The 20,060-nt window shown below is 50.4% G+C and overlaps 2 protein-coding genes across 2 annotated transcripts in view; one reads left to right on the top strand and one right to left on the bottom strand.

Moving 5' to 3' along the window:
• LOC144592182 (N(4)-(beta-N-acetylglucosaminyl)-L-asparaginase-like) overlaps nucleotides 1–7,387 on the top strand; it is a 63,491-nt gene extending 56,104 nt beyond the window's left edge. Inside the window, exon 9 of the transcript XR_013547101.1 lies at nucleotides 7,341–7,387. The gene's annotated coding sequence lies outside the window, so the exon portion shown is untranslated. The remainder of the gene's footprint in view (nucleotides 1–7,340) is intronic.
• neil3 (nei-like DNA glycosylase 3) overlaps nucleotides 1–10,484 on the bottom strand; it is a 45,396-nt gene extending 34,912 nt beyond the window's left edge. Inside the window, exons 1-3 of the mRNA XM_078396655.1 lie at nucleotides 10,360–10,484; nucleotides 7,264–7,391; nucleotides 3,978–4,112 (exon numbers count right to left, since the gene is read on the bottom strand). Coding sequence (XP_078252781.1) covers nucleotides 3,978–4,112; nucleotides 7,264–7,391; nucleotides 10,360–10,437 — 341 coding nt within the window. The 5' untranslated portion in view covers nucleotides 10,438–10,484. The remainder of the gene's footprint in view (nucleotides 1–3,977; nucleotides 4,113–7,263; nucleotides 7,392–10,359) is intronic.
• Nucleotides 10,485–20,060: the final 9,576 nt, after the last annotated feature.

Raw genomic sequence — 20,060 nt, 5'->3', positions numbered from 1 at the left:
AGGGGTAGGAATAAATAAGTGTATACTTCCTCCTACTCCTTTTCGAACATATAGATTTAAATTGTGTTGTTTATGAGAATTTATTCATTGAGTTGTGTATAGGTTTATCGTTCATTTCATTTTGTTATTTGGCTTTGTTTTTATCTTTTTGTGGTTTACATGTTCGAAATAAAATCTAAACAAACAAACAAACTCAGTGGGTCATGCAGCATCAGTGGAGGGACAGACAGCACTTTGGGTTGTGCCCCTTCTTTTGATTGAATGGTGACACAGTGGTGCCTCACAGGCTTCCCAAAGACGTGCGGGTTTGTAGATTAATTGGCCTCAGTAAATTGCCCCTAGAGCGTAGGGAATGGATGTGATCGTGGGCGGCACGGTGGTGCAGCGGTAGAGTTGCTGCCTTACAGCGAATGCAGCGCGGGAGACTCAGGTTCGATCCTCACTACGGGCGCCGTCTGTACGGAGTTTGTATGTTCTCCCCGTGACCTGCGTGGGTTTTTTCCGAGATCTTCGGTTTCCTCCGACACTCCAAAGACGTACAGGTATGTAGGTTAATTGGCTGGGCAAATGTAAAAATTGTCCCTAAGGTGTAGGATAGTGTTAATGTGCGGGGATCGCTGGGAGGCGCAGACCCGGTGGGCCAAAGGGCCTGTTTCCGTTCTGTATCTCTAAATCTAAAAAATCTAAACCTAGAACTAGTGTGAACTAGTTGGCATGGACTCGGCGGCCTGCTTCCATTGCGGTGTCTTTCAATCAATCAAATTCAGACATTGGTCTGAAGAATCGCAACCCAAAACATCGCCTGTCCATTTATTCACAAAATGCTGGAGTAATTCAGCAGGTCGGGCAGCATCTCGGGAGAGAAGGAATGGGTGACTTTTCGGGTCGAGACCCTTCTTCAGACTGATGTCAGGGGGACGGGACAAAGGAAGGATATAGGTGGAGACAGGAAGATAGAGGGAGATCTGGGAAGGAGGAGGGGAAGGGAGGGACAGAGGAGCTATCTAAAGTCGGAGAAGTCGACGTTCATACCACCGGGCTGCAAACTGCCCAGGCGAAATATGAGGTGCTGTTCCTCCAATTTCCGGTGGGCCTCACTATGGCACTGGAGGAGGCCCATGACAGAAAGGTCAGACTGGGAATGGGAGGGGGAGTTAAAGTGCTCTGCCACCGGGATATCAGTTTTGTTAATGGGGACCGAGCGCAGGTGTTCAGCGAAGCGATCGCCGAGCCTGCGCTTGGTTTCGCCGATGTAAATAAGTTGACATCTAGAGCAGCGGATGCAATAGATGAGGTTGGAGGAGGTGCAGGTGAACCTTTGTCTCACCTGGAAAGACTGTTTGGGTCCTTGGATGGAGTTGAGGGGGGAGGTAAAGGGACAGGTGTTGCATCTCGTGCGGTTGCAGGGGAAAGTGCCCGGAGTTGGGGTGGTTTGGGTAGGAAGGGACGAGTGGACCAGGGAGTTACGGAGGGAACGGTCTCTGCGGAACGCAGAGAGGGGAGGGGATGGGAAGATATGGCCAGTGGTGGGGTCCCGTTGTAGGTGACGGAAATGTTGGTGGATGATATGTTGGATCCGCTGGCTGGTGGGGTGGAAGGTGAGAACGAGGGGGATTCTGTCCTTGTTGCGAGTGGGGGGAGGGGGAGCAAGAGCGGAGCTGCGGGATGTAGAACAGACCCTAGTGAGAGCCTCATCTATAATGGAGGAGGGGAAGCCCCGTTTTCTGAAGAATGAGGACATCTCGGAAGCCCTAATGTGAAACACCTCATCCCGGGCGCAGATGCGGCGTAGACGGAGGAATTGGGAGTAGGGGATAGACTTTTTGCAGGGGACTGGGTGGGAAGAAGTGTAGTCCAGATAGGTGTGCGAGTCAGTGGGTTTATAGTAAATGTCCGTCACTAGTCTGTCTCCTGTGATGGAGATGGTGAGGTCCAGAAATGGGAGGGAGATGTCAGAGATAGTCCAGGTATATTTAAGGGCAGGATGGAAATTGGAGGTGAAGTGTATGAAGTCAGTGAGTTCTGCATGGGTGCAAGAGGTAGCACCAATGCAGTTGTCGATGTAGCGGAGGTAGAGTTCGGGGATGGGGCCAGTGTACGTCTGGAACAGGGATTGTTCGACGTACCCGACAAAGAGGCAGGCGTAGCTAGGGCCCATGCGAGTGCCCATGGCTACGCCTCTGGTTTGGAGGAAGTGGGAGGAGTCAAAGGAGAAGTTGTTGAGGGTAAGAACCAGCTCTGCTAGGCGGAGGAGAGTGTTGGTCGATGGGGATTAGCTGGTTCTACGGTCGAGGAAGAAACGGAGGGCTTCGAGACCATCCTTGTGGGGGATGGAAGTGTAGAGTGACTGGACATCCATGGTGAAGATGAGGGAGTGGGGGCCTGGGAACCGGAAGTTATCAAGGAGATGGAGAGCGTGTGAGGTGTCTTGGACGTAGGTGGGGAGGGATTAAACCAGGGGGGGATAGGATGGAGTCGAGGTAGGTAGAGATAAGTTCGGTGGGGCATGAGCAGGCAGAGACAATGGGTCTGCCGGGACAGTTATGTTTGTGGATTTTGGGTAGGAGGTACAATCGGGCCGTGCGGGGCTGGGGAACTATGAGATTGGAGGCACTGGGGGGTAGATCGCCGGAGATGATGAGGTCAGTGATGGTGCTGCTGATAAAGGTCTGGTGTTTATCGGTGGGGTCATGGTCCAGGGATAGGTAGGAAGAGGTTTATTCACAAAATGCTGGAGTAACTCAGCAGGTCAGGCAGCATCTCGGGAGAGAAGGAATGGGTGACGTTTCGGGTCGAGACCCTTCTTCAGACTGATGTCGGGGGTGGGACAAAGGAAGGATATAGGTGGAGACAGGAAGATAGAGGGAGATCTGGGAAGGAGGAGGGGAAGGGAGGGACAGAGGAGCTATCTGAAGTTGGAGAAGTCGACGTTCATACCACCGGGCCGCAAACTGCCCAGGCGAAATATGAGGTGCTGCTCCTCCAATTTCCGGCGGGCCTCACTATGGCACTGGAGGAGGCCCATGACAGAGAGATCAGACTGGGAATGGGAGGGGGAGTTAAAGTGCTGGGCCACCGGGAGATCAGTTGCGTTAATGCGGACCGAGCGCAGGTGTTCAGCGAAGCCATCGCCGAGCCTGCGCTTGGTTTCGCCGATATAGATAAGTTGACATCTAGAGCAGCGGATGCAATAGATGAGGTTGGAGGAGGAGCAGGTGAACCTCTGTCTCACCTGGAAAGAATGTTTGGGTCCTTTGATGGAGTTGAGGGGGGAGGTAAAGGGACAGGTGTTGCATCTCGTGCGGTTGCAAGGGAAAGTGCCCGGGGTTAGGGTGGTTTGGGTAGGAAGAGGTGTCTGATAGTTGTGCCTGTCCATTTCCTCCACAGATTCCCTCTGTCCCGATAAATTAATGTTACTTTATTAATAATTTATCCAGTGTAAAGCTACAAAAACAAGTGAAAAAGTAAAAAAAATCGTAGTTTTGAGCTAACTACATTAATAAACAAAGACAACAGAATAGAATTTCAATTTTCAAAACCATATTGTAACATGAAATCTTCCAATGATTAATAATCTTGTGGAATTAGTGACAATATCCAGGCCAAATTCCATGCAGTATTGAGTGAGTACCACATTGTTGGAGTTGTCTTTCAAATTTAGATGTTAAAATAGACACAACTTTCTTGGAACATTTTCAAAAAAGAATCCTCCACGATTTGGGTTTTAAAATTCACGTTATGTACACAGATTAATATAATTGTGTTTTTTGTTTAGAAATTCTTAGTTTAATTTATTTTAAAGATATAGCATGAAAACAAGCCCTGAGACCACACTAATTATCAATCAGTTTTACGTAATAGTTTTTACATCATTTGCAAATAATGAACTCACATTTATCAGGGATCAGTGTAAAATAAATTTTAATGAACAAAATTGAAAGCATAAAAATAAAGCCGAACATGAACTAATTATTTACCTGATATCGAATGTTGATTCGAAGAAACATATCAAATCATTGGTTAGCTGAATTTGCAAATTTCCTGCCGCTCCACTGCTGCGCTTTCTTTCAGATGAATTAATTTGCATCGAACCATTCATTCCAAAATGTATCCTGCAAAGATATATCATTAGGACTTCACAACAAGAATACACCAAATATTCTTGCATAAAATAATTTCTGACTGCTTGCTCAGCAACCTTTTTAGCAACTAGCGCTCTCTTCAATGTAAAATGTCTCTCTTTCAAATGAAAATTAAATGGATAAGTATCAAGTCAAGAATGGTTAATTGTCAAATGTAGCAAAATGGAACAATGAAATTCTTACCTGCAGCAGCACAACAGGCTTGTTAACACAGTGCTCAATAGATAACTTAAAAAACCAAAAAAGTTTGATAAACAAAAACCCAATATAGTGCTAAACAACACAGAGCCTGAAGTCCTAATGCAACCAAGACTGTTTGTAGTTCATTCACAAAATGCTGGAGTAACTCAGCAGGTCAGGCAGCATCTCGGGAGAGAAGGAATGGGTGACGTTTCGGGTCGAGACCCTTCTTCAGACTGATGTCGGGGGTGGGACAAAGGAAGGATATAGGTGGAGACAGGAAGATAGAGGGAGATCTGGGAAGGAGGAGGGGAAGGGAGGGACAGAGGAGCTATCTGAAGTTGGAGAAGTCGACGTTCATACCACCGGGCCGCAAACTGCCCAGGCGTAATATGAGGTGCTGCTCCTCCAATTTCCGGCGGGCCTCACTATGGCACTGGAGGAGGCCCATGACAGAGAGGTCAGACTGGGAATGGGAGGGGGAGTTAAAGTGCTGGGCCACCGGGAGATCAGTTGCGTTGATGCGGACCGAGCGCAGGTGTTCAGCGAAGCGATCGCCGAGCCTGCGCTTGGTTTCGCCGATATAAATAAGTTGACATCTAGAGCAGCGGATGCAATAGATGAGGTTGGAGGAGGTGCAGGTGAACCTCTGTCTCACCTGGAAAGACTGTTTGGGTCCTTTGATGGAGTTGAGGGGGGAGGTAAAGGGACAGGTGTTGCATCTCGTGCGGTTGCAAGGGAAAGTGCCCGGGGTTAGGGTGGTTTGGGTAGGAAGGGACGAGTGGACCAGGGAGTTGCGGAGGGAACGGTCTCTGCGGAACGCAGAGAGGGGAGGGGATGGGAAGATATGGCCAGTGGTGGGGTCCTGTTGTAGGTGACGGAAATGTTGGTGGATGATATGTTGGATCCGCTGGCTGGTGGGGTGAGAACGAGGGGGATCCTGTTCTTGTTGCGAGTGGGGGGAGGGGGAGCAAGAGCGGAGCTGCGGGATGTAGAAGAGACCCTAGTGAGAGCCTCATCTATAATGGAGGAGGGGAAGCCCCGTTTTCTGAAAAACGAGGACATCTCGGAAGCCCTAGTCTGAAACACCTCATCCCGGGCGCAGATGCGGCGTAGACGGAGGAATTGGGAGTAGGGGATAGACGTTTTGCAGGGGACCGGGTGGGAAGAAGTGTAGTCCAGATAGCTGTGCGAGTCGGTGGGCTTGTAGTAAATGTCCGTCACTAGTTTTTCTCCTGTGATGGAGATGGTGAGGTCCAGAAACGGGAGGGAGATGTCAGAGATAGTCCAGGCATATTTAAGGGCAGGATGGAAATTGGAGGTGAAGTGTATGAAGTCAGTGAGTTCTGCATGGGTGCAAGAGGTAGCACCAATGCAGTCGTCGATGTAGCGGAGGTAGAGTTCGGGGATGGGGCCAGTGTACGTCTGGAACAGGGATTGTTCGACGTACCCGACAAAGAGGCAGGCGTAGCTAGGGCCCATGCGAGTGCCCATAGCTACGCCTCTGGTTTGGAGGAAGTGGGAGGAGTCAAAGGAGAAGTTGTTGAGGGTAAGAATGAGGGTAAGACTATTTGTAGTTCAGTTGGAGTACGTAGTGTTCAATAGATTAAGAATTAGATTTACAAATCTCTTCCTCTTTCCTCCTTCCCACAAAGTTCAACCGTTAAAAAGTGCCTGTAACTGAGCAAATATTAATGTTGGATCTACAGTAAGCAAATTAAAGATCAAATGCACAATGAATGTAAAAGCGCATTTCATCTATGATGCACAGAAACTGAAAGTTGGCGTGGAGGTACAGCAGGCAGTGAAGAAAGCTAATAGAATGTTGGCCTTCATAACAAGAGGATTTCAGTATAGGAGTAAAGAGGTTCTTCTGCAGTTGTATAGGGCCCTGGTAAGACCACATCTGGAGTATTGTGTACAGTTTTGGTCTCCTAATTTGAGGAAGGACATCCTTGTAATTGAGGCAGTGCAGCGTAGGTTCACGAGATTGATCCCTGGGATGGCGGGACTGACATATGAGGAAAGATTGAAAAGACTAGGCTTGTATTCACTGGAGTTTAGAAGGATGAGAGGGGATCTTATAGAAACATATAAAATTGTAAAAGAACTGGACAAGCTAGATGCAGGAAAAATGTTCCCAATGTTGGGCGAGTCCAGATCCAGGGGCCACAGTCTAAGAATAAAGGGGAGGCCATTTAAAACTGAGGTGAGAAAAAACTTTTTCACCCAGAGAATTGTGAATTTGTGGAATTCTCTGCCACAAAAGGCAGTGGAGACCTATTCACTGGACGAATTTAAAAGAGAGTTAGAGAGCTCGAGGGGCTAGTGGAATCACAGGATATGAGGAGTAGGCATGCACGGGTTACTGATTGTGGATGATCAGCCATGATCACAATGAATGGCGGTGCTGGCTCGAAAATCCGAAAAGTTGATTGAAAATCCCAATGGTTCAGCATTTATCGCTTCAGCTTTTGTTCCCCACACTTCCTTTTAATTCATTAGGGCCCATTCTTTGTGCTCCCGATAAACTCAACTTGTTCACTAGAAAAATGATTGTGCTGCAACGAAATATTGAAAAAGATGAAACAAGATGCTTTGGTGCAATCGTCTGAGCAATAGCCAATAGGCCAGCAAATCTGTCAATCAATCTGGTGCGAAAGATAGACAAATTTACTTTCCATTTCTATATTTCCACATTTTATCTGGGACATCTCTTAATTTAGGAGATGAAAAGGAACAACATCCTAGAGCATGGCCATTAGTGGTGAGACGTTCTTTTCAGGAAGCTCAGTACAGGTCAACTGTATAATTAGCCAAAACAAAGCTGGATCTAAACCTGTCCAATATTGTTGTTTCAGGAATGCAACATAATTATGTGTGATCAAAAGCTCACATTTGTTTTCTATTTGTTTCAAGAAAATTACAATAGATACGGTACCTTAATGCAGTTTGTCCAAAATACATGAAAAGTTCCTTTCCTAATGTCTTCACACCTGTGTATACTTTGCCTTCCAGCAGCTGGATTGCATCCTGACAGGCACCAGACTGCCCATTTGGCCGAGTAATCTGAAGGAAAGGATGAAGACAGTGCAACTGATGATGGAAGGGTCTTGATATGAAACCATTTCTCTTGCTGAAAATGCTACCCACTGAAGTATTAATTACTTGTTATAAAATGAAAACATTCTTGGTCACTCGATCCAGCACCACCCCCTCTTTGACCTGTGACCATTGCTCCACACCATCCACCCCTCCATCTCACCTCACCCCCACACCACCACTCACCATCCACACCCTACCCACCTCTCACCATCTCCCCTAACCATCCAGCTCTCACTCCCCGCCTCGCCCATCACCCTCATCATCCACCCCTTACCTCCAAACCCTCACCTCCAAACCCTCACCTCGTCCCTCCTCTTCCTCACGGCGCGGGGTGCGGCTCGGCTGCGGGGCCTAACATCGCCCGCTGCGGCTCAGCCGCTGGACTTTACATCACCCGGTGCGGCTTGGCCGCTGGACTTTACATCCCGGTGCGGCTTGGCCGCTGGACTTTACATCCCGGTGCGGCTTGGCCGCTGGACTTAACAGTGCCCGGTGCAGCTCGGCTGCGGGGCTTAACATCGCCCGGTGCAGCTCGGCTGCGGGGCTTAACATCGCCCGGTGCAGCTCGGCTGCGGGACTTTTCACCGCTGGTGCGGCTCGGCTGCGGGACTTAACATCGCCCGGTGCGGCTCGGCCGCGGGGCTTAACATCGCCCGGTGCAGCTCGGCTGCGGGGCTTTTCATCGCTGGTGCGGCTCGGCTGCGGACTTGACATCGCCCGATGCGGCTCGACCACGGGATTTAGCTGCGCAAGGCTTGGTCGCGGGCCTTTCATCGCCCGGTTCGGCCGCGAGACGTTTCAGCGCCCGGTGCGGGGACTGTGCGGGTCGGTCGGGGACGAGCTGTCTGTCCGTGGGCGTGGGGAAGAGAGTGGAAGTTTTGTTGCCTCCATCACAGTGAGGGGGTGTTTGGAGTCACTGTGATGGACGTTTGTGTTGGGGTTATGTGTCTTGTGTTCTTTTTTTTTTCTATGACTGCTATGTAGTTTCGTTCGGTACTTCGGTACCGAACGACAAATAAAGCTCTGTTATACCTGTTATACCCTCACCCGACCCTTCACCTCACCCCCACCAACGCCCATCCCCACCTCCTCCTCAATCCTCCCGTACACCTCACCCGCTGCCCTTCACCAGCCACCCCTCATGTCCACCCTACCCCAGCAATCCACTCCTCACCATCTCACCTCACGCACACCTCTCGCCCAGACTTCCATCCCTCGCTCCTTCATCACGCCCCACCCCATACTGCTCCTCTCAACCTAACCCCACCTACCACCCACTGCCCCTCACCATCCACCCATCACCTCACCCCCCTACTCTACTCCTCACCCCCTCCCCACCCACCTCACCCTTCCTCTCACCCTACCCCCCTTCACCACCAACCCCACTCCATATTTCACCCCGCACCCCCACCATTAACCACTCACTTCAACCCCACCGCACACTCCTCCCCTCAACCTCACAATAGACAATAGGTGCAGGAGGAGGCCATTCGGCCCTTCGAGCCAGCACCACCATTCAATGTGATCAAGGCTGATAATCCACAATCAGTACCCTGTTCCTGCCTTCTCCCCATACCCCCTGACTCCGCTATCCTTCAGAGCTCTATCTAGGATGAGGGGGGATCTTATTGAAACATATAAGATAATTAGGGGATTGGACACATTAGAGGCAGATAACATGTTCCCAATGTTGGGGGAGTCCAGAACAAGGGGCCACAGTTTGAGAATAAGGGGTAGGCCATTTAGAACGGAGATGAGGAAGAACTTTTTCAGTCAGAGGGTGGTGAAGGTGTGGAATTCTCTGCCTCAGAAGGCAGTGGAGGCCAGTTCGTTGGATGCTTTCAAGAGAGAGCTGGATAGAGCTCTTAAGGATAGCGGAGTGAGGGGGTATGGGGAGAAGGCAGGAACGGGGTACTGATTGAGAGTGATCAGCCATGATCGCATTGAATGGCGGTGCTGGCTCGAAGGGCTGAATGGCCTCCTCCTGCACCTATTGTCTATTGTCTATTGTCTAGCTCTCTCTTGAATGCATTCAGAGAATTGGCCTCCACTGCCTTCTGAGGCAGAGAATTCCACAGATTTACAACTCTCTGACTGAAAAAGTTTTTCCTCATCTTCGTTCTAAATGGCCCACCCCTTATTCTTAAACTGTGGCCTCTGGTTCTGGACTCCCCCAACATTGGGAACATGTTTCCTGCCTCTAACGTGTCCAACCCCTTAATAATCTTATATGTTTCAATAAGATCCCCTCTCATCCTTCCACACCCACTCCCTCACCCCAACCCTCACACACCCCCTCACCCTCTCCCATCCATCCATCCCCCTCACCTCACACCCATCCCCTCACATCCATCCCCCTCACCTCACACCCATCCCCTCACCTCACACCCATCCCCCTCACCTCACACCCATCCCCTCACACCCATCCCCTCACATCCATCCCCCTCACCTCACACCCATCCCCTCACCTCACACCCATCCCCCTCACCTCACACCCATCCCCTCACACCCATCCCCTCACATCCACCCCTCACACCCCCCCAGCCCACCCCCACCCTCAAACACCCCCTCACCCTCTCCCCATCCATCACCATCTCAACATCACACACACTGCCCCTCAACTCCACCGCACACTCCTCCCCTCAACCTCACCCCACCTCACCAACACCCCCTCACCTCACACCCACCCCCTCACCTCACACCCACCCCCTCAAACCCCCCCAGCCCACTCCTCACCCCAACCCTCACACACCCCCTCACCCTCTCCCCATCTTCCACCCCCTCACCTCACACCCACCCTCAAACACCCCCTCACCCTCTCCCCATCCATCACCTTCTCCCCATCACCCACTGACTGTCCCTCACCCCCACCCATTCCCCCCACCCAACCCCATCCCATCCCACCCATTTCCCCCCGCCCGCGGGGCCTCACCGCTCGCACCCGCTGCCCGGCCGTGACGCGGCCGCGGAGCCGCTGCCCGTTGAGCGCGCAGCCCGGCCCCTCAACCATGGCGGCCGCTGGCGGCAAAACCCAACGGACGGACAACCGCGCGGCGCGGGCTATGGGTGGGGGCGGGGTCAGTGGCAGTGGGCGGGGTCAGTGGCAATGGGCGGGGTCAGTGGCAGTGGGCGGGGTCAGTGGCAGAGGGCGGGGTCAGTGGCAGTCGGCGGGGTCAGTGGCAGTGGGCGGGGTCAGTGGCAGTGGGCGGGGTCAGTGGCAGTGGGCGGGGTCAGTGGCAGTGGGCGGGGTCAGTGGCAGTGGGCGGGGTCAGTGGCAGTGGGCGGGGCAGTGGCAGTGGGCGGGGTCAGTGGCGGTGGGTGGGGTCGGTGGCGGTGGGCGGGGTCGGTGGCGGTGGGCGGGGGTGGTGGCGGTGGGCGGGGGTGGTGGCGGTGGGCGGGGTCAGTGGCAGTGGGCGGGGCAGTGGCAGTGGGCGGGGTCAGTGGCGGTGGGTGGGGTCGGTGGGCGGGGGTGGTGGCGGTGGGCGGGGTCCGTGGCGGTGGGCGGGGTCCGTGGCGGTGGGCGGGGTCCGTGGCGGTGGGCGGGGTCCGTGGCGGTGGGCGGGGTCAGTGGCAGTGAGCGCGGTCTGAGGAGCCCCGAGACCGGACTAACCGCCAGAGAGGGCGGGGCCTTTGATGGAGGAGTGAGCGTGAGGGGGGAGTGAGCGTGAGGGGGGAGTGAGCGTGAGGGGGGAGTGAGCGTGAGGAGGAGTGCGAGGAGGGGAGAGTGAGGGGAGAGTGTGAGGGGGGGAGTGTGAGGAGGGTGGTGTGAGGGAGGGAGTGTGAGGAGGGAGTGTGAGGGGAGAGTGTGAGGGAGGGAGTGTGAGGGAGGGAGTGTGAGGAGGGAGTGTGAGGAGGGAAGAGTGTGAGGGGAGAGTGAGGGGGGGAGTGTGAGGGAGGGAGTGTGAGGAGGGAGTGTGAGGGGAGAGTGTGAGGGAGGGAGTGTGAGGAGGGAGTGTGAGGGGAGAGTGTGAGGGAGGGAGTGTGAGGGAGGGAGTGTGAGGAGGGAGTGTGAGGGGAGAGTGTGAGGGAGGGAGTGTGAGGAGGGAGTGTGAGGGGGGGAGTGTGAGGGGGGAGTGTGAGGAGGGAAGAGTGTGAGGGGAGAGTGAGGGGGGGAGTGTGAGGGAGGGAGTGTGAGGAGGGAGTGTGAGGGGAGAGTGTGAGGGAGGGAGTGTGAGGGAGGGAGTGTGAGGAGGGAGTGTGAGGGGGGGAGTGTGAGGGGGGAGTGTGAGGAGGGTGGTGTGAGGAGGAGGAGGGGAGAGTGAGGGGAGAGTGGGGAGAGTGTGAGGGGGGGGAGTTTGAGGAGAAGGTGGTGTGAGGAGGAGGAGTGCGAGGAGGGAAGAGTGTGAGGGGAGAGTGAGGGGGGGAGTGTGAGGGAGGGAGTGTGAGGGGAGGAGGGTGAGGGGGGAGTGAGGGGAGGAGGGTGAGGGATGGACGGTGAGGGGGAGGAGTGAGGGAGGGAGGTTGAGGGGGGGTTGTGAGGGGGGTGTGAGAGGGGGTTGTGAGGGGGGGTGTGAGAGGGGGTTGTGAGGGGGGGAGTGTGAGGAGGGAGGGGTGAGGGGGGAGTGTGAGGAGACAGGGGTGAGGGGGGAGTGTGAGGAGGGAGGGGTGAGGGGGGAGTGTGAGGAGTGAGGGGGGAGTGTGAGGAGGGTGGTGTGGGGGGAGTGAGGAGGGAGGGGTGAGGGGGGAGTGTGAGGAGGGTGTGTGAGGGGGAGGGGGGGTGTGAGGGGGAGTGTGAGGGGGAGTGTGAGGGGGAGGGGTGAGGGGGAGTGTGAGGAGGGTGTGTGAGGGGGAGGGGGAGAGTGAGTGGTTGTGAGGGGGGAGTGAGGAGTGGACGGTGAGGGGGGCGTGTGAGGGGGGAGTCTGGGGGGGTGTGAGGGAGGGGGAGTATGAGGGGGGAGTGTGAGTGGGAGGAGGGTGAGGGAGCGAGTGTGAGGGGGAGAGGACTGAGGGGGAGGAATGTGAGGGGACTGAGGGGGGAGGGGATTTGAGAGGGGGAGGGAATTGTGAGGGGGGAGTGGGGACTGGACTGTTGCCCGGACTTTGATTCGCCGGTTCGAGTCCCGGCCGCAGCAAAGCGGAGGAGGAGGAGTGACATCGGTGAAGAGACGTGTGCATGGCTGCCCACTTCATCGCTGAGGCTGGTGGGGTTTAACTCCTCAATGTACATCATTGTCATGGAGTCACGGACCTAAGAATCAGGTAGTTATAATGTGAGGAGGGCATTAGTAATTGCAGGTGCTAGTTTCCCAAAAGGCACAGAGTGCTGGAGTAACTCAGCAGGTCAGGCAGCATCTGTGGAGAACATGGATATGTGACGTTTCACAGAGTGCTGGAGTAACTCAGCGGGTCAGGCAACATCTCTGGAGAACATGGATAGGTAACGTTTCACAGAGTGCTGGAGTAACTCAGCGGGTCAGGCAGCATCTCTGGAGAACATGGATAGGTGAATGAGGCAGATACTATAAGAACATTTAAAAGACACTTGAATAGGATAAATTCTATCACATCTTCCACCACGTTTCTGGTGATAGAGTGGGCAGATTGGCTAGTATATGTTAGACTTATCCTACCTGGAATCAAGGCATATGGGGAAGAAGCAGGAGAGGAGGACTGATTGTGGATGATCAGCCATGATCATAATGAATGGCAGTGCTGGCTCAAAGGGCCGAATGGTTTATTTCTAAAACCTATCTTCTATGTTTCTCTGACATAACTGGGCAATATTCTCTTTGGTATAAACCAGCATCTGAAGTTCTTTGTTTCTACATGATAGTGTGTACTTGAGCTATCCCACTCCCATAAGATAAAGCTGCCTACATAAAGTGACACACAGCATGGAAACAGGCCCTTCAGCCCAACTTGCCCACACTGGCCAACATGTCCCAGCTACACTAGTCCCACCTGCCTGCTTTTGGTCCATATCCCTCCAAACCGGTCCGATCCATGTACCTGTCCAAGTGCTTCCTAAACGTTGTGAAGTGCTTCCCAGCCTGCCCAGCCTCTGCCTATAGCTCACACCCTCTGTTCCTGGCAACATGGTCGTAAATCCTCTCTACGCCCTTTCTAACTTGACAACATCTTTCCTGTAGCATGGTGCCCAAAACTGAACACAATATTCTAAATCACCAACATCTTATATAACTTCAACATGGCCGCCTAACCTGTACTCAATGCTCTGACTGATGAAGGCCACCGTGCCAAAAGCCTTTTTGACCACCCTATCTACCTGCGATGCCACTGAGATATCCAGCTGAGTTACTCCAGCATTTTGTGTCTCTCTTCGGTGTAAACCAGCATCTGCAGTTCCTTTCTACATCACGCTGCTTTCAATGAATTATGTACCTGTAAAATGGGACACGCTTAGATGGAGCATCTTGGATGGCATGGACGCGTTAGTCTGAAGGTCCTGTTCTGTGCTGTATGACTGTCTGAATGCAAAGAGGATAAAGTACAAAATGATGAAAGTTTTCACTGACTTACAGAGGTGGATTCTTACTAAAAAGACTGCATTTTGACTGCAGAGGGAGCTGTTGGCATATTTTTCCACAGTATCTACCATCCTTGCATTTGGGAATGAAGAGTGTTTAATTGCCGTATTTATTGGCAACAAAACAATGAAATTCTTCCTTGCTGCAGCTTTACAGGCCCATAAACACTAGAACACGCGGATAAATTCACGACAATTAGTCATCTGTTAAAATATTAATGGAACGACACATCATTAGGATAGATTAACTCGCAGTGGCTTTGATACTATCCCATATCCATCACAGATGAATTAATTATGATTAATCTTACCAATGTGTATAGGTCTAGCTAAACCTGATGGAAGTATATACGATTATGAGATTCATAGATAGTCAAAACCTTCAATTCAAGATGGGAAATTTAAATACTAGAGGCTATAGCTTTAAGATGCAAGGGGAAACATTCCCGTAAATTCATGTAAATGTCCCTGGTGTGGGACGAATAAAGGAATATATATATATATATATAGGAGATGTGCAAGAGCCAGGTAGACACAAAATGCTGGAGTAACTCAGCGGGTCAGGCAGCATCTCTGGAAAGAAGGAATGGATGACAGGGGAGGGACAAAGATGGAATGTAGTCGGAGACAGTAAGACTGGTGGGAGAACTGGGAATGATGGGATGGAGAGAGAGGGAAAGCAAGGGCTGTCTGAAGTTAGAGAAGTCAATGTTCATACTGCTGGGGTGTAAACTACCCAAGCGAAATATGAGGTGCCATTCCTCCCATTTGTGCTGGGCGTCACTCTGACAATGGAGGGGGCCCAAGACAGAAAGGTCAGATTGGGAATGGGAGGGGGAGTTGAAGTGCTGAGCCACCGGGAGATCAGGTAGGCTGAGATGGACTGAGCGGAGGTGTCCTAGGGTAGAGTCGAGAGGGGAGGTAAAGGGACAGGTCTTGCATCTCCTGCGGTTGCAGGGGAAAGTACCTGGGGAGGGGGTGGTTTGGGTGGGAAGGGACGAGTTAACCAGGGAGTTTCGGAGGGAACGGTCTCTGCGGAAAGCAGAAAGGGGTGGAGATGGGAAGATGTGGCCAGTGGTGAGATCCCGTTGGAGGTGGCGAAAATGCTGTATGCGACAGCTGATGGGGCGGAAGGTGAGGACAAGGGGGACTCTGTCCTTGTTATGAATGGGGGGAGGGGGAGCAAGAGCGGAGCTGCGGGATATTGAGGAGACCCTAGTGAGAACTCATCTATAATGGAAGAGGGAACCCCTGTTTCCTAAAGAATTAGGACATCTCCAATGCCCTGGTATGGAAAACCTCATCCTGGGTGCAGATGCGGCATTGACGGAGGAATTGAGAGTAGAGAATAGAGTCTTTACAGGAAGCAGGGTGGGCAGAAGTACAGTCAAGATAGCTATGGGAGTCAGTAGGTTTGTAATAGATGTCGGTCAATAGTCTTTCCTATGATGGAGACGATGATATCTAGAAATGGTAGGGAGATGTCGGAGATGGTCCAAGTGAATTTGAGTGCAGGATGGAAATTAGTGGTGAAATGTATGAAGTCAGTGAGTTCTGCACGGGTACAAGAGGTAGCACCAATGTAGTCGTCAATGTAGCGGAGGTAGAGTTCGGGAATAGGGCCAGTGTATGCCTGGAACAGGGATTGTTCGACGTACCCTACAAAGAGGCAGGCATAGCTAGGGCCCATGCGAGTGCCTATCGCTACAGCTCGGATTTGGAGGAAGTGGGAGGAGTAAAAGGAGAAGTTGGTGAGGGTAAGGACCAGCTCTGCTAGGAGGAGGAGGGTGTTGGAAGATGGAAATTGGCTGGTTCTGCGGTCGAGAAAGAAACTGAGGGCTTTAAGACCCTCCTGGTGGGGGGGGTGGAGGTATGGAGTGACTGGACATCCATAGTTAAGATGACGGAGTGGGGGCCTGGAAAACAGAAGTTATTGAGGAATTGAGGAAAAGGAAAGCATGTGAGGTGTCTTAGACATAGGTAGGGAGAGATTGGACCAGGGGGGATAGGATGGAGTCGAGGTAGGTGGAAATTAATTCCGTGGGACATGAACAAGCAGAAACAATGGGTCTGCCAGGACAGTTCTGTTTGTGGATTTTGGGGAGAAGAAAAAATTGTGCTGTGTGGGGCTGGGGAAATGATAAGGTTGGAGGCTCTAGAGGGCAGAGATCAGGAAGAGCTATCTCAGATGTGAATAAAAAGAACTTGACAATTTAAAATATGTAAGGTAAATGTAAAACTGTAGTGGAGGGTGAGCTATTATTCAACTATACTCTTGTGGAAAATATTATTCTAGGAAGGAACACAGAAAAAAAGTGAATATTAGTTCTATTGCAACATCCAGCTATGGAGTGTGTGCTCTCAAATCAAGGTGTGTTCTCCAATCTCTTCAACCCACTGAAGCATTTCCAGCTACTAAATGCCAAGCACTCAACACCCTCTGTATTAAACAAAATTGCCCCACTTATCTCGTTTAAAACAATACAATACAATATATCTTTATTGTCATTGTACAGGGGTACAACGAGATTGGGAATGCGCTTCCCATACGATGCAATAATTTAATTAATTTAAACAATAACAACCCACGAAACAAATTGTAACAGTTTTAAGACAGAATAAAGTGCAAGTAGATCTGTGCCGGATCACTGTGCGTTTTGACCATCCGGCTCAGCAGGACCGGTTCATAGCAGCTATGGCCCTGGGGATGAAGCTGTTCCTGAGTCTGGAACTTTTCCCTTTCACCTTAAAACTGTGCCCTCCAGTGTTTAATATTTCCATCCTGGGGGAAAAGGTTCTGTCTATTTGCTGCTCCTCTAGAAGGATGAAGCTCCATCTCTGTAAAGCGTCTTTGAGTATATGAAAAGCGCTATATAAATAAAATGTATTATTATTATTATTATTACATTCAAGATGTGCATCCAAGATGGAACAACCTGCTTGATTAGCACCTCAACCACCAATTCACTTTAGTTTAGTTTTGAGATACAGTGTGGAAATAGGCCCTTCGGCTCACCGAGCCTGTGCCGAAAAAAGATCACCCATACACTAGTTCTTTGTTACCCGAGTTTCGCATCCTACACACTAGGGACAATTTACAGAAGCCATTTTAACTTACAAACCTGCATGTCTTTGGAGTCTGGAAGGAAACCGGAGTAGCCTGAGAAAACCTAAGTGGCCACAGGGAGAGCATGCAAACTGTACAGACAGTACCCGTAGTTAGGATCGAACCCAGGTGTCTGGCATTGTAAGGCCGCAACTCTACTGCTGTGCCACTGTGCTGCCCCATTGGGTACCAATTGGTACAACATTTATCACCTACACCAGTTTGCTAGGCTTCTTTAACTGCAGCTCCCCAACCTGTGAACCTTACCACTTTGGTGGTGGAATGGACAACAATAACAGGACTGGGGACCACCACCACTTCTCCAATTGCATCACACTCCCACATGGAAATGTATTATTGTTCTTACATGTGTACTCAAACACCACGATGGGAGTCCCTTCACCGGAGCATTACAGCAGCTCAAGAAGATGACTGGCCATCATCTTTCCATGTTTTTTAATGTTCACTTGGTCTTGGTGGATTTTTATTAATCTCTGATTAATAATTTTGGAACAAATCATAGTTATTCTTGTGCTTTGAGGGATTTCACTTTAAATTTCTGTGTAAAAATTCAAGAGCGATTCAGGCATAGAACCAAGAACAGTACAGCACAGGAACAGGCCCTTCAGCTAGGGTTGCCAACTTCCTCACTCCCAAATACGGGACAAGATGACGTCACCGCCCCGCGCCCCACATGACCTCACAAAGCCAGCGGCCTCATGCTCCCGCTCCACCAATGGCGGCCACCCGGGCTGGGAGGAGCACGTGGCCGCTGGCTGGGTGAGGTCACGTGGGGCGGGGGGCGGTGACGTCACCCTTTGTCCCTTATTTGGGAGTAAGGAAGTTGGCAACCCTACTAATACGGGACAAGGGCGGTCCCGTACAGGACAAACTAATTTCAGCCCAAAATACGAGATGTCCTGGCTAATACGGGACAGTTGGCAACCCGACTAATACGGGACAAGGGCGGTCCCGTACAGGACAAACTAATTTCAGCCCAAAATATGAGATGTCCCGGCTAATACAGAACAGTTGGCACCCCGATCTTCAGCCCACCATGTCCATGCTGACGAACATGATGCCAAGTTAAACTAATCCTCTCTGCCTGCGCATGATCTATATCCCTTTAATTTCCTGCATATCCATGTTCCAATCTAAAATGTTTTATAATGCCACTATCATATCTGCCTCCACCACCACCCCTGCTGTGCATTCCAGTCACCCTTCACCCTCCATGTAAAATAAATTTGCCCTGTACATCTATCTATATACTAAAACTCTCGTTTGTTTGTTTGTTCCTGAACTACAGCCAAAACGGTACACGATAATCTCCTTTAAACTTTGCCTCTCTCACTTTAAAGCTATGCCTTCTAGACTTTGGTATTTCCACACTGGGACAATAGGTTATGAATGTCTATCTTCTGCCTCTCATAATTTTATACACTTCTACTAGGTCTCCCCTCAGCCCCTGACGTTCCAGAGAAAAGTTTGACCAATCTCTCCTGAAAGCTAATACTCTCTAATCTAAGCAGCATTCTGAAGTATATTATTCTGGCAGTAAGCATCCAGAGAAGTTAATCTCATCTAAGTTCATTTATAGTACAGCTGGCGTAGTTTCCATCAGTACTTGACGGATTGTGAAAGGGCAAAAAGAGATAATAACAAGGTTCACGCATTTCACATTCTCAATCTCCACTTCACCAGAACAGCACACTCCTATCAGAAAGACAAATAAACCTGTGTGAATACTGCACTACTGTTTAAATTTCTTTCTTATCTTGGTTTTTTGACAGTTAATCCAGTCAATGGCAGGAAATGCTTTCTGGGTTATGACAGATTTTGAGATCCTGTTTTGCTGTTGGGGATAGCATAAGTGTTCACAATTTCTAGATTCCCACAGCAAAGTCAGGTTGAAAATAAATTAAATCTATTTTGTGGACTCAGGGTGGAGTACAGTCTTTGTCTTGGGCAAAATTGTCAATGACACAATTGAGCAAGATTGTGTATGGATGGATTCGGTTTAATTTCTTCAGTTGAAAATGTCAACAGGAATTGATTAAAGGCAATATGTTCAGAAGGTTGCCAAGTCTGAGTAATGTTTCAAGCAGATTAGAAATAATATTCATATAATTGAATAAATATGTGCAGAAAAATCAATTAATAATAAAAACAAGCTAACATTGTTTCTAGAAGCCCACAGTTTCTAGAGAATCCATACATATGGGATATTGATCCTAGATTTGATATAAATCAGTCCAAGATGCTCAATGAAGTGTGATATCCAGATGATAAATTGTTGAATTTACATCTCTGGTAGTCAGAAACATTGAATTTCTAATTCCATGTCTTTTGCCCACTGCTATGTAAACCATACACTTTTACCATCAAAGAAAACAGGAAAGAATTTGGTTTGCTTGTCTTCATTGGTTGGGGAATTATATGTGGCAGGTTTGGAGGACTTTGCGTATGCTGCATTTGGAGTATTGCGTGCAGTTCTGGTCACCGCATTGCGGGTAGGATGTGGGGGCTTTGGAGAGAGCGCAGAAGAGGTTTAGCAGAATGTTAAAACAAGGAACTGCAGATGCTGGTTAAAACACAAAAGGACACAAAGTGCTGGAGTAACTCAACAGGTCTGGCAGCATCTCTAGAGAACATGGATAAGTGACGTTTCGGGTCGAGACTTCCTCGGACTGATTGAGAGAGGAGAGAGGCTGGATAAAGAGTGGCAGGTAATAGGTATTAGGGGGATATGGGCCAAACGCGGGCAGGTGGGAATAATGTATATGGGCATCGTGGTCGGCACGGCAGGGGCAACTTGGGCCAAAGGGCCTGTTTCCCTGCTGTACGACTCTTAAATGTAAGGCCTGCAGTTGTCAGCAGTTAAGTAAGAGTCTCCCTGCAAGTACTTACAGTGCCAGTGAATGTGGCAGTGACAGAGAAGGGTGTGCCAGCATCTAGCACAATGTGAGGAAGGAATGGCCATCAGTTTCCTTCATTGTCCAAGAATCCATTCAAGAATAAAGTGCATTCAGCGGAGTTG

Source organism: Rhinoraja longicauda, chromosome 3 (assembly GCF_053455715.1).
Source record: "Rhinoraja longicauda isolate Sanriku21f chromosome 3, sRhiLon1.1, whole genome shotgun sequence".
In the NCBI taxonomy this organism is placed as follows: domain Eukaryota; kingdom Metazoa; phylum Chordata; class Chondrichthyes; order Rajiformes; family Arhynchobatidae; genus Rhinoraja; species Rhinoraja longicauda.
Note: the sequence above shows the minus strand (reverse complement) of the source record. Positions and strands in the feature narration are given on the sequence as shown.